General features: G+C 43.7%; 1 protein-coding gene across 5 annotated transcripts in view; it reads left to right on the top strand.

The window, feature by feature from the left end:
• Positions 1–5,070: 5,070 nt before the first annotated feature.
• Positions 5,071–13,686, top strand: part of NF1 (neurofibromin 1) — an 86,405-nt gene continuing 77,789 nt past the window's right edge. For all 5 annotated transcript variants that reach the window (XM_068415907.1, XM_068415906.1, XM_068415905.1 and 2 more), the window contains exon 1: positions 5,071–5,329. In XM_068415907.1, coding sequence (XP_068272008.1) covers positions 5,270–5,329 — 60 coding nt within the window. In that variant the 5' untranslated portion in view covers positions 5,071–5,269. The remainder of the gene's footprint in view (positions 5,330–13,686) is intronic.

Below are 13,686 nucleotides of genomic sequence, written 5' to 3'. Positions count from 1 at the left end.
ATTAGATGCCCACTGTTCTCAGAAACCAGAAACACCCCTCAACATGTCCAACAGATCCATCTTACTATCCTTTTTCTTTATGGCTTTATCTACACAAAAGAAAAGGTGGTGGAAGGTGATACCATAGGCCTCTGCGTTGCTTCCCAGAGTTTAGGTAAGACTTTACTATGAGGTAGCAGGCAGGCAGTTAATTATTACTTCAGCCTGAGGTCTTGACATTAGTGCCAGTCAGGGCACGATTTGCCCTTGATAAAAGCATTGCGCAGTGCCCAATACAGCAATGTTCAAAGACAGCAGCAAAAGTAGAACTCTGGTTGCTTGGCAAGTATCTGTAAATTTAGCAAATATCCATTTATCTATCTACCTGTCTATCTATACACAGGTAAACGATGAGACACAAGTCTAATTTATTTCATTGGGGTTAAAATTTACCTTCCTGTGTTTCTCCTTGTGCATTTTCACATGGTAGTACTGTTCCTTTTCTGGTCTAGGTAAGCTTCATTCTCAGTTTTCAGCTCCATTTCACAGCAGCTCTAAGACACTGCAGCTGAGGACTCCGTGCTGTTCAGCGTTCTTTGGAAGCCCAGCAAACCAGCCCGTGCTGTGTCCCCAGGGCAGGGCCATCTACCATCCACTCAAACCCCTTCATGTCTATTTCAAATAAGCTTTTTTAAAATTTTATTTTAGAAAAGCTTGTGTGGGCTTAAGCAGCAGTTGAAATTAAATAGGGCAGCATAAGCTAACAGCATGACTCATGGGAAGTAAATCGAGCAGCGGTTGGTAAAAACTGTTCGGTAACAAAGAGTCTTTATATTCATAAATTCATACAGGCTGACATGAGGCTTAAAAAAAGGTTGTTTAAGAAGCAGAAAAGTAAATTCCGGTCTTGAGATTCTCCCAGTTCTTGAAGACTTATCTTTCCATCAGACACTTTCCTTTTCCTCTTCAGTCCTTCTTGTACACCTGATCACTTAAGAAGAGAGAGGAGGAAAAAAAGGCAATCTCTGATGCATAGGCAGGGAGAGGAAGTGATAACCTTGAATCATCCTTTGGGGCAATGTGATAATTGAGGCTGAGCTGATTAGTCATCTAGAACAATTAAAATATTGCTTTATGGTATTTAAGTAACAACCTCTGCAAATGACTGTAATATCTGGGAAAGGCATTGCTTGCCAGGGGAAGAAAAAAGGAGATACACAAAATGATCTCGTTCCTCTGAAGTTCTTAGAACATAAACACACACACTGGGAGAGACTGTGATCAAATAAACTTCAGCTAGGATTTGACAAAGAGCTTGTTTATACCTCTAAGGCAAAATGGCAGACACCAGCTTAAAACATCTTTATCCATTTCCAGTGCCTGGCATAAGCCTCCGTTTTGGAAAATACTCTGTTCCATTCAGTTCCTTTAGAATATCTGAGCTTTTATGACATCTTGATAATAGACTATTTCTTTGTATCAGATCAAGTATCAGGGATTAAACTCCTGGTGTTTTGCATCCAAATGAGATTTTTACTGGAACAGAAATATTTGCTTTTAGAAATTGATGGTGTGAAACAATGTGCTACAATTTTAATTATCCTTTGCTGATTAGACTTTCTGGGATAAAAGTTCCAGTGTGAATATTTTGTATAGAATCTCTAATTTCTCTAAAGTATAATCCATCATTCTGTGATTACTATTAATCTAGTCAGATCATTTGCTTGCTCTGCTCATATTTGACAGATCCTATTGCAGTCAGGGAGGAACTGGGAACCGGAGAATACAAAGGAGAATCCATGGCTTAATCATTCAGAAAAGTTTCTTCACATTTTGCAATCTATCCAGCACACGTCAGATAGTCAATAAGATACATGTCATGGAAAGAATACACCACCACTCATTTATCAAACAAAAAGAAATGCAGACGATTTTCCTCTCCTCGAGTTCAAGCTGCAGGGATTTCAGTGGCCTCTAATGCCCTCTAATGGAGAAATCTGTTGGAGCAGCGTCCTCTTGGAGACCCTGCGGAGGGGGTGAGAATCCAGGACCTCAGTGGAGAAAGGGCTGTAGCACTGCCAACGAGGCTGCACAGCTTTCGTTGGGAGCCCGCCAGCTCTGAGATTAAAACCCATGTTTCAGAGGTTTGTAGCTTAGAGATATTAAGTCACCTCCTACCAAAAACTTGGCAGTTCCTTTCCTTCCTCCCTTCCTTCCTCATTTACTTTAGTTTGTTTGTTTAGCTTCACTTAAGAACAGTAGGAAAGTATTTTTGATGCTGATCCCAGATTTGGCACATTTCCTCCTGAATGATACCCTATCCATCAGCAACTGAAACCAAACCTGTGCCTTACAGGGGAATGCCTCTGTAAGGGGTGGTCGGTTTGAGGACCAAAGCTGATAAATAGAAATTAAAAAGTATCACTTAGCATATTTGAGCCACTGCTGGAGTGGTTGACAAATGCTGGTGAAAACAAAAAAGTGGGGTGGGAGGAATGAAGAGAAGAAATCAAAGTATGAAACAGAGACTTCAGAGAGTAGGGGAAAAAAAAGATAGGTTAATAAATAAATAATTTGATTTGAAAATACAAAGTAGAGAAAAGCAAAAGGTAAAGATGTGGGAGGGGAAAAAAATCCATATTCCCTGGCAAGAAGCCAAGAGAAGTGTCACCTCCAAGAGCCAGTTCAGGCATAACAAAAAAGAGGCCCAGCTTTCCTGAGTAAATTGTAGGTGATATCTAGAAATTAACTGAATATTGAAGGGTAAAACACATCAGAAAGAAAGGAAATGCTTAAGGGCTTCTAACTTTAAAGGGAATTTTATTGGAAGTTTTGTTGTTAAATGATGCGATCTAACGGCGTAGGATCAACACCTTCACTCTGCAGTAAAGGACAAAGCGAGTGAGTTGAGAATTGTGAAAAATACACACATATCATGTAGGTTTGATTTGGGTATGAGTATATGTAACCAATCCATTAGAAGTCCTTTCTAAGGACTTAGTTTTAAAAATCTTTTTGAAACATATTAACGCTGACCGTTATAGTGCACTCTAATGCAAAGGAATCAATAGCCTTTACACCGCAGCTAGTTTCTTGTACACAGCAAATGAATTATACAAAATTCAGTGCACTTAACAGCCCAATATTAGACTTCATGGTTTGTATCAATCAGAATGCCTTTTGCATTTCCTGAAAGACAGTACCACAAGTTGTACAGATAGAAAACTGCTATTTGTTCTTCAACTAATTAATTTTTTTAAAAATAGAATATTTGCAGTCCATGTTTGTGTAAAACACTTGCCTCTTCCAATATTTGATGTGAACCAAGTTCCTGAATTTGTTGCTAGAATGCAATGGAATTGTTCATACTGTAACTCTGAATTACAGGAATTTCATTGTATGTTATCTACAGGGAAAGTTACTGCAGAATATATTTCATATTGCTATTGCTGGTAATAATTGATATGCGCTAGGATGATAGCGTAACATCAAATCAAGGCCCCTGCTGGGCAGAGTAACAAAGTCCATTTTATTCTCCAGTTCTTCACTATGCATTTGACAATTTTAAATCTTACACTCAAGAAGCCTTACCTCAAGTTGCATCTTTATTGATATTGTCAGGATTTTAACTAGACTCTAGCATGAAAGGATATTGTTTTGTGCTTCTGGCTGCCCAGAAGGAAAACAAATTAACATTCCCAAGAAGGAAACTGGAAGTGGATGTTTATTTGTCTTGTTATCCGCATATCCTACTTTTCTGAGTCACAAAGAGTAAACACTTGGCTGGGTACTGTATAACTAGGTTGGGGAAGAATTTTTGTGCACTACATTACTTATTTTTAGTTACTGCTGGAGTTCTGCAGTGAAGTCTTGAGATGTAACAGAAGCCGTTAAACTGAAATAAACTAAATTATTAAAGAATAACCTTTTTTATTTAAAAGGTAAAATACAGCTAAACATTCCAGTCTGTGTATAATATCAAAGACCGTCTCTGTCAAGCACAGTGGCTTTGAAATGGCCACTGCAGTTTGAGTACAGTAACATCTGCCAACTGTCTTGTCTTTCTGCCAAGCAAAGGCATAAATCATCATGTCAACCCCTCCTGAAACTTCAGACCAATGCTCACTTCACGTTTGGAGGGGTGAAATATTCCCTTATAACCTGTGGTCAAAGGACAGAAATTCGGTTTACAATAATCTGTTGACTAACTCATTTCAAGGCAGACTTTTAAAACAATCTTCTATTTTGATGAGTAGTTTACACAGTTTCAGTACTTTTTAACTTGGGATGTTTTTTTGCCTTTCTCTCTTTCCCTGGCTCTGCAGGGTAAGAAACGGTAAATATTGATGCACGGTAGGGCCAGAGGGAAAGTGCCCCTTGCCAGTTTTCCGATGTGTACCCTCATGTGCAATCACCTTTATTTTCTTTGTGAGAAGAGACGAACCTCCTGGTCAGGCCCTTTCTTGCTCTGCCCAAGGGCCAGCCAGCAGGCCAGGCAGCTCCCCCCGAAAGCCACCCGGCTCTGTACCACTTGGAAGCGGGAGGATGAGCTGTAGGATTCAGCCTCACGCCAGTTCTTGGCACCGGCTGCACGAGCAGCAGCCGCCCTTCCCGCTGCCAGGGCCGGGGGTGCCGGGCAGCGGCTGCCGCTCCGGCGGCGAAGCTCGGGGGAAGGGCCACAGCGGCCGGTGCAGCCAGAGGCTTCCTCCCCGCACACACCGAGCGCCGCGGCGAGCGCAGGCAGCGCCGGGAGCGGGCCGAAGGGAGCGGGCAGCCCCGGCCCGCGCCAGGCCGGCAGCGGCACCAGCACCGCCCCGGCTCGGCGAACCGCCGTGCCCGCACGGGCCGCGCCCCCGGCCCCCACGAGGCCCCGCCCGCGGCGGACGGCGCATGCGCCACGGTCCCTCACCGCCTCCCGCTGGGCCCCTCAGCGGCGCAGGCGCAGGCGCGGCGCAGGCCGGGCGGGGGCGCAGGCGCAGCGCGGCCCGTCCCCGCCGCCGCGCAGGCGCAGTGCGTCCCCGCCGCCGCGCAGGCGCCGCCCGCCGCCGCCTGTGTCTCGGCGCTCCCCCTGGCGCGGCGGCCGCGGCGCTGCTGCTCGGGCGGGCGGGGGCGGCCTGGGCTCCCGCTTCCGGTGTGGTGTCATGGCGGGCCCTGGGCGCTGATGGCTGCGGGGAGCTGAGGGCCCCGGAGCGCGCCAGGGATACGGAGACCCTCCCCTCGCCCGGCGCCTCTCCTGCCGCCCTCCCTGCGGGGATCCGCCCCCCTCCCTGGCCGGGCGGGCGGGGGGGACATGGCGGCCCACAAGCCGGTGGAGTGGGTGCAGGCCGTGGTGAACCGCTTCGATGAGCAGGTAGCGGGGGCGGCCGTGAGGAGGGGCGGCGGCGCGGCTGCCCCCGCCGGGCCGGGGCCGGCGGGCGAGCAGGGGCGGCGCGGAGGGTGCCGGCGGCGCGGGGAGGGCTGGGGCGGGCCGGTGCCGGAGGTGAGGGGCCTCTGCGGGCCGGGGGGCTGGAGCCGCGGGCTGCTGCGGGCGGGGAGGGGGCGAGCGGCGGGGGAGGCTGCCCTGCTCCCCGGGGCGGAGGCGGCGGGTGGGAGGGCTGCCTCCTGCCTTCTCCCTCGCCGCCGGCTTCCTGGCCGTGCCGGGGGGCCGAGGGAGCTGGGCCCCCCCCCAGCGCCCGGCTCGGCGGCGGGTCCCCGCTCAGCCCCGGCCGGGGGGCGGCGGCTCGCTGCGCCCATTGTGCTGGGCAGGGTGGCTGGGTGGGGCCGGGTGCTGCCTGCCGGCCTGTTATCCCTCCCAGCCAACCTGATGCTTCCCACCTACTCCCGGAGCGGGGCTCCCAGTCTCGGTGGTGGAGTGGCCTCCCCTGTGCCAGGCTGCTCAGGGTGCAGTGGCGTATCAGTCGGTTCTGTACAGGGAGTGGGGGGTGGGATGCCCGGTTCCTCTTCGCTTCTGCTCCCCCACATCGTCCAAAAGTGTGTTTGCTTTTCATAGACATTCCTGTGAAATTTACTTCTCTTTACATTGCCTTATTCATCAGAAAGGAGGTAAAGCCTCAAGAATGAGTTTAAGGAGGACTGCGCGAAACTGCTCGGACAATTCTGCCTTGTTGCCCATAGCGTAACGGTGGATGTCAGTGTGAAATTTCATCCCCATCACTGGGAGCACAGTTGTGTGGGATGAAGAGGGTTTTCTAGCCAACGTTGTTGTAGTGATAGATATTTACTTCTCTTTAAGAAAGTCAGTGCTAGTAGTTTGGAGAAGGATTTTCTGAATGGAAGGAAGAGGGATTTATTGGCCTTAGACTTTGTATTTCGCTGATCCGCATGCAGAAACTGCTTACTGGGATTAGGTGGTGTGACTTTTGCAGTGGGGCTAAGCTTGGTGCTTAGACTCTGCCTTTTTCCTCCCAAGATGCTTTCCTGATGGGTAAGTGTGAGCTCAGTTTAGGCTGGATGATCAGTTTCTGTGTTGTCTGTCTCATTTTGCGATACTGTGAGTACAGCCTTTGTGTCACACAAGACACAGCGCTGTGAGACCCTGTTCAGTGTAACATCTATCAGAAATATTAAGCTGGTTCTACAGATTGAATTTAGTTCACCTGCCTTATAATCATATGTCCCTCTCAGTGATGCTTGGCTTTTAACAACCCGCAGAAAGATTGTGGCCTAGCTGAACAAAGATAAGCTGTTCCTTTTTACATTTGTATTAAAGCTGCTGTAAATGAAGTTTATTTAAAAAAGGAAAATATCAAACTTTGTCTTTTGACATTAAAATGATGCAGATTTTTCCGATACATTTTAGGCATATTTGCATAGTTAACTTATTCCCCCCCCTTATCTTGAGTCATAGATCATTTTTTCCATAAGCCTAAAAAGCGTGGTACTCGTTATGCTCCCAATAATGCAAGAAAATGTTTCTTTGTGTTCTGGTGTTAAAAGGCCTTAGGCTTTGCCGTTTGCTTTGTTATGTATATTGTGGAATTGAGCTTGCCAACATCTGTTAGGAGTTAAGGACTTCAGCTTTTTAAACAGAATTATTTTTCTGTACACTTTATAGGATAATTACAGATAGGTGTATGGGAGGAATCCCCTCCTGACAGGGAGAAAGCTGTTCTGATTTTTGAGATGCTAAAATATTTGAGTTGCGGGGATAATATGCATCAAATACAGTACTGACTGTTGTAGTCATAGTGTAGCTTGCATGATAGGTGCTATTTACAAAATTTTGATTAGTTTATTGCATATTTTTGTTTAACCAGTGCAATTTTTAAAAAAATATTGTATCATCAAGTGAATGAAGTGGTGAAGCAAGGATGAAACATTAATCTCTACTTTTTTGTGGGAAGTTTTCTCTCTCATTTATTAATTTCAACTCTGGGTTCTCAGTTTTGTTTGTTTGCTTTTAATACACCATTTCCTCTGCCGTGCCTGGCCTGACAGTGATCTCCGTGGTGGAAAGGTGACTCTTCTTCACTGCATACCCAAATGCTGGGTTGTTGTGACACCATCACTGCTGCTAAATGCGCTGTCAGTCAGTGGTGATATTTATGTGCTGCTTGTAACTCCTTATGTTCGTGTCCATAGTGGGTAGTCACGTGGCTATTAAGTTATCTGCTTGTTACGTTTCAGACTGCTCATTTGAGCATCGAGTTCGTACTTCATAAAAATACGCTGAATGTATGCACGTTATTTTAGTGGTGAGAATGCCTTTGTGAGTTTTTGTGTACTACGTTCTGCCCTTCTAAATGCAAGACCTCTTGATCCAGCACTGGGGGAGCCACTACTTACTATATCATCAATAGATTTGAACAAGGAAGGGAGCTCATGTTTATTGTGGGTTGTTTAGTTTAGGTTTGATGTTGGGGTTTTTTTTGTGGAGAAGATAGAATTTTTCAAGGTTTCTTCCTTCCTTTGCAAAGGAGGAAAATGTAACCACCTTTCACCAAAATTTATAGATGCAGACAGGCTTTTCATTCATTTGCTAAGTGCTTGTATTCATTTTAAGACAGATGAAACAACAAACTGAGAGAATGCTAATCTGTATTGGAAACAAGAAAAATCAGTGGAAACCAGTCTGTTCTTGTCTGCTCTCGTTTGTTGTTATAAATGCTGCTTTAACCAAAGTCTGCTTTTGTGTGTGCAGTTCTGTGGGCCTGAAGTGACTGGCCAGCACAGTTTTATGAATTAACCAATGACTGAATGAATTTTTCAAACACACTGCCAGTCTGGCCCAGCTGCACTCGCTTCTGAGACTACGGCTGCTGCAGTGCACTCTTTGGGCTACCCTTGAAGCCGCGTGAAGGTTTCAGCTGGCGCAGAAAGAAGCTGTCGATGGTACATGTGAGGCCAGATCGCATCTCTTCTGTAGTGCATACGAAATCCCTTGACTGATTTTGTATGTAGTTGTTGTATTTTTCAAAACTTCCAATGATCAGGATAGAATCAGGCTGCAGCAGCATAAAGAGGATAGACTATGCTTAGTAAAATTCTCTGTGATTTCAGACGTAATCAGGTCTTTGTAAAACAAAATTATCCCATTTTTCCTGTGGAAATGCTCACTTATGATTTTATGTACTGTATTTTTACGGTATTTCTAAATGTGTTACAAACTGAAATAGTGGGAAGGCTGATACAGTAGTGAAATAGTTCTTGGCGCAGTCAGAGAAGCCTTACTGCCTAAAGCATTTAAATCCAGATTGTTTTAAAACTATCAGATGTAACAAAAGGTATTAATCCTGTATAAACTTGTGGCGACTTAAGTGCTTATGATACACTTTAAAGAAAGAAGCCCTTTATTATGTGGATTATGGTTTAGGCTCCCCGTTCGTAGTTTATGAGAAATGATTGCTTTTAGTTAAGAAAGCTTTTGTAAAAACTGATAGCCAGTAGGAATGTTCCGTTCATACTTTCATTAAAAGGCATTAAATTAAAGCGAATATTCCCTCCTCCTGTTGATTCTCTCTACAGCAGTTGAAATCTGTGCAGAATCAGAGACCTGAAAAAGCACTGGCTGCAAGGACCAGCTTTATGTTTTTCGTTATCTTGGCTTGTTAAGAAATCACTAGTAGTCATAAGATGTATTTTGAAGTATTTCACGTGAGTTCTGCTGACTGTGCTCCCCAGGTGAGATGGTGCCTTTTGCTGTAAGGTGAGGCTGCTCTGTGCAGAAGATGGAACTTGTTTCCACAACTGCTCTGTCTGAAACAGATGTCCACAGGAGCTAAGAACCCAGACAGACTATAACACTGCACAAAGTGTGCTAGCTCATCTTTCTCTAACGTAAACTTGAAGCAGCTTTGATCTTATTTTTCTAAAACAGTCTGTGTAATGTATTTCAAAACGAAGTGCTATACTGCACACAGATGGTGTCCCAAAGAACAGGTAAAGGGATGGCCCACATGCAACAGATGTTACCTGAGGCCATTAGTGAGCTGCTGAAAAGCATCGAGATGGTTTGATGATCCTTCCTTATTTAACACAGCAGTTTGTGTTAACAGTGTCGGTAAATGTACCTTTGTTCACAGAGCCAACTTTTAGTTAACCTTTTGAAAATACGATTTTTTTTTAGAGCAACTTGTATAAAATATTTTCAGAGTTCTGTGTTCTTCTGAAGGCTGAGTTGTGAGGTTCTTTTACTAAATAATGCCTCTTCAGGAGGTGATGCAGTGCGTGTTTATAGTTGGGAGGAAGATGCCTGTTGATTTTTGAAGAGGTTTGTGTCAGGTTCTGTCAGTACTGATGCTGAGGAAGGTGGTGCCATGGGTACTTTCTGTCTCTCACCAGTACAGCTGTGTGTTGCAGTCTGCTGACGAAGTTCCAAGAAATTATTTGAAAGGGAAAAGCGAGGTAGATTATTTTCTAAGATGCTAGCAGCTGACCATGTTTCTGTGTATCTGAGTTGGCCTAGTCACATTTTTTTCTTAAATGGGATTATTTTTGAATTTTTCATGAAGATGGAAGAAATTAATTTTACTTTTCCAGGTTGAAAGAGGAATTTGCATCTTTTGGGTAATAAATATTGATTTTAAAAAAAAATAAAATCTTTTAATAGCCACTGGTTCAGCTGGATTAGTTTTAACGATCCTGTCTTCTTGAAGGTGTGTGGTTCAGATCTCTATTTCTAAGGTTCAAGTGTTATTGTATGCCTCTTGGAAATATAAAGAAAATAATAATTTCATATGATCTGTGTTGCTTTTCTCCTACTAATAGTACTTTGTTATATCTCTGGATTTAGTGAACTTGGTGAGAATTGTTCAGTTTCAGCAGAGTATCAGTAGCAGATTTGGGAGAAGCTGTAGACAGGTCAGCAGGGCTTCTGAAATTGAAGTCAGAAATGCATTTCTAGAAACAAAGTTTGACTTAAACTGTCTGTGTGGTCAAAAGATGTGTTTTAACAACTAGGGAGCTTGCATGGCTGGTGGGAGCTGGTAGGTACTTTGGTGCGTCGTCTTACAGATTTGCTTTTCTCCTCGTTCCAGCAATACCTGATACACAAGATGACTTGGATCCTGAACTCAGGGTACACTGGGTCTTGTACTGTGTTATTGCAGCTGTCAGGCTCAGCTGCTTAATGGCTTTTCCTTGTCTCTTGCAGCAATGTTCTTTTTTAATTGATCTTAAAAGATTTTAAATTTGATATTTGGAAAAACTGCAGATTTCATCTACCTATTTTGTCTTTGTCTGCTGCATAAAAGGAGGTGAATTATAGACCAAAAGGCCATTGTTCCCTCTCCTCTGTAGCTTATTTGACACTTTAACGAGACAGAGTCCAACTGGATTAGAGAGAGGGTATATGGCGGCGTGCCTCAGCGTGGGTTGTACATGCACCAGTGCAGGCATAAGGTGGTTGACTATTGCTTCCTATTTCAGTGGTGAAAATAGCTGAATTAGAGTAGTGGACTATCCCTTTCCTAAACTGGGATGAGTTCAAAATGGTGCATGTGTTCACAGTTTGAAGCTCCAGTTATATTTAAGCTTTGTGCTTTAATTTCTGTTTCTAATTCAAATAAAAACTATATAGGAAACCATTTATGTCAGACTTCCTTTTTCTAAATAAAACCAAAGGCAATGAAAGTAAAATTTCATCTTGTTTCTTTTTTTTTGTCTTCATTTTTTCTTGTAATGTTTAGATGGGTAGATATTTGTACAGAAGTTAAATAGTTTCTTTTTGGTCACTCAGTACTGGCACTGCGTTCCGTTAGGGGACATGTAATGATCCAGCATGTCAGAGTGCACAAAGGAAATAGCTGAGAAATAAAAAAACCCAAAACAACAGTGCTGATATTTCCTTTTTATATAATTTCCTATTTTAAATGGTAGTATAAAAAGCAGTTTTACTTCTAGGTGACCTTGTTGCAGTGGCGGTTGTGGCAGGAAGCTCCAGAAGTGTGTAATACGATGTTTCCATAGCATGGAAGCATACAGAACTGGATCTATGACACAAGTTATTTGAGAGGCACTTCTGAAGTATTTTATTACTCTGGTATTGAGCTTTGCTGCTGCTGTCAGCACGGAGACTTGAAAATTCTGATAAAAAGTACTAGTAATGGTGAAATTTTTAACTAAATGTATGTCTTCCACGAATGACTTCCAAAAATGTATTGTAAAAATAACATCTAACAATGAAACAAAGCTTGAGTCATAAATGCTGTGTGTTCCACTTTTTCCAGTTTTAAAAATGAGCACATTGAAACTCATCACACAGGTTTAAAGTGTTACAATCTGAACGCTTGAGAGAGTGTTACAAAGTGAAGTGGAAATTACCTCGATTGCCCTGTGGAACTTGTTGCTGTAGGAGGTTGTGCAGGCGAGAAGCGTTAGACCTTCTTCTGAAGGGGCAGGTCTGGTGGTGTCTCGTGGTGTGGTTCCCTGGATGCAGCGCTTGGTGCGAGAGATCCCTGAGCCGTGTCTGCGTCGGGAGCGAGCGTTCCTCATGGACCTTGCTGTTGGGTCTTTGCTGTGATCTAGCGTGGCAGTTCAGTCATTTTTTAACTTGAGTCGACCGTTCTCTTAGGGAAAGCCAGCCAATTTCCATTGTGATCCTGGTCTGTGGTATCAAAAGAACTGATACTTAAACCCAAAACCAAACCACGTGTATGGAGAGGAAATGACAGTTGGGCTTGAAAAGTAGATAGTGTCTGAAAGAGGTTCATTTCCCTACAAATGGAAGATGTCAGTGTTAAGTAGACTGCATTTAATAGTGCAGTCAAAACTGCTGGGGAAAAAAATGCTCCAAGTTTGGGTTTCTTAATTCATGTAGCATTTTAAATATGGACCTTTAAACTTTCATCAACAAAGGCAGTAATGTTAAATTGTTGGCAGAGGCGCTCATGACCGCTGACAGCAGTTTAACTGGATGACGGTATGGAAAGCACCCTCACCAGGTCTGCAGAGGTCCCCAGCCTGGCAGGTTGCTCTTTAAGCATTTTGCAACTGTAAAGCTGATTGTCATTCCTTGGAATTCTTCTTTGAACCTATTTTAAATTCTCTCTCTTTTTTTTTCCCTTAAGGATACCCTTTCTAATGCAAAATGTTACGTTGTGGCATTTACTTTGAGCTATCTGTGTCTTTCAGAATACACATTTATTGAGAATTCTAGTAAAAATTGGTTAAAACTTGTAGTAGCAATTAAAGTTTCTATAGATAGTGAATTCCTAGATCACGCTTTAAAATACAAATGGCTCATGTGAATTATAAAAAGAGGTTATAATACCGACTCCTTTTCTGTTCCCACCTTTGGTTGCATTTTAAAAATATAAATTCTCAGTAAAATGAATTTTTCTGGAGAATCGCTTCTCACATATTTGCGTGGTAGTTTGTAACGGGCCGGCTCCAGCGAGGAGCGTGCAGGGGAAGTGGGTGCGTGCCTGGGAAGTGACTCGGTTGTGACCCCTGAAGAATTTGGGTACAGCATGAAACAAAGCGCCCAGTGTTCACGCAGCGGGAGCAGCATCTCAGTTCGGTGCAGTCACTCTGAATCTTATCTTTCCTGGAAAAAATGCATTTCAAGCCTAGTTTTTACCACAGGATGCTGGGCGAGGGTAGGTGGTGTGGGGCTCACAAGTTGTGTTCGGCTCACAAGCGCTTGAATCGTGTTTGAGGCTGAGAGAGACCCCATCGCCTGGCTGGGGGGGTGTCGTATGGGGACCCCTAAGTAACCCGCGCCCTTAGGGCCTGCGGAGGCTGGCGGTGGTGGTTCCTCCTGGGGCTTGGTTGTACCTCTGGGACAGTTCTGTCCTGCAAAGGAGTAGAGGACGTGCATGGAGCCACTGTTACCGCCTTCCAGCTCACCTGCTTTGTGAGCTACTGGGATTTACATCCTCTGAGGTTTCAAGATGCACTTTTTTCCTTGCAGGTGTTAGCCTTGTGAAGATTTTTGGTATTTAACAAGCCAATTTTTGAAATAAAGACACTTTTCTTCTCAGAATTCTCTCTTACTCACATTTTTCTGCTACTTTTGATTGCTTTGACATTTGGTTTGTAGAAAATTTATCACAAAATAGAGGTTTAGTTTCAATTCAGAAAAAGGAATAGGCGAACTTCAGTATTTTCTTTTATAGATAACTAATAGAAAGATGAATGTAGAGAAAATGAAATAATCTGTGTTTGTAGTTGTCTCTTGTAGAATGTTTTTCAAGGTTGTTTCTGGTGTCTCAAAAATTTTTAACCCGTCTTAAAGATGTAAATGTCAATGTGAAAAAGCTTATAACA

The sequence above is a fragment of the Nyctibius grandis genome, chromosome 18 (assembly GCF_013368605.1).
Source record: "Nyctibius grandis isolate bNycGra1 chromosome 18, bNycGra1.pri, whole genome shotgun sequence".
Classification (NCBI taxonomy): Eukaryota; Metazoa; Chordata; class Aves; order Nyctibiiformes; family Nyctibiidae; genus Nyctibius; species Nyctibius grandis.
Note: the sequence above shows the minus strand (reverse complement) of the source record. Positions and strands in the feature narration are given on the sequence as shown.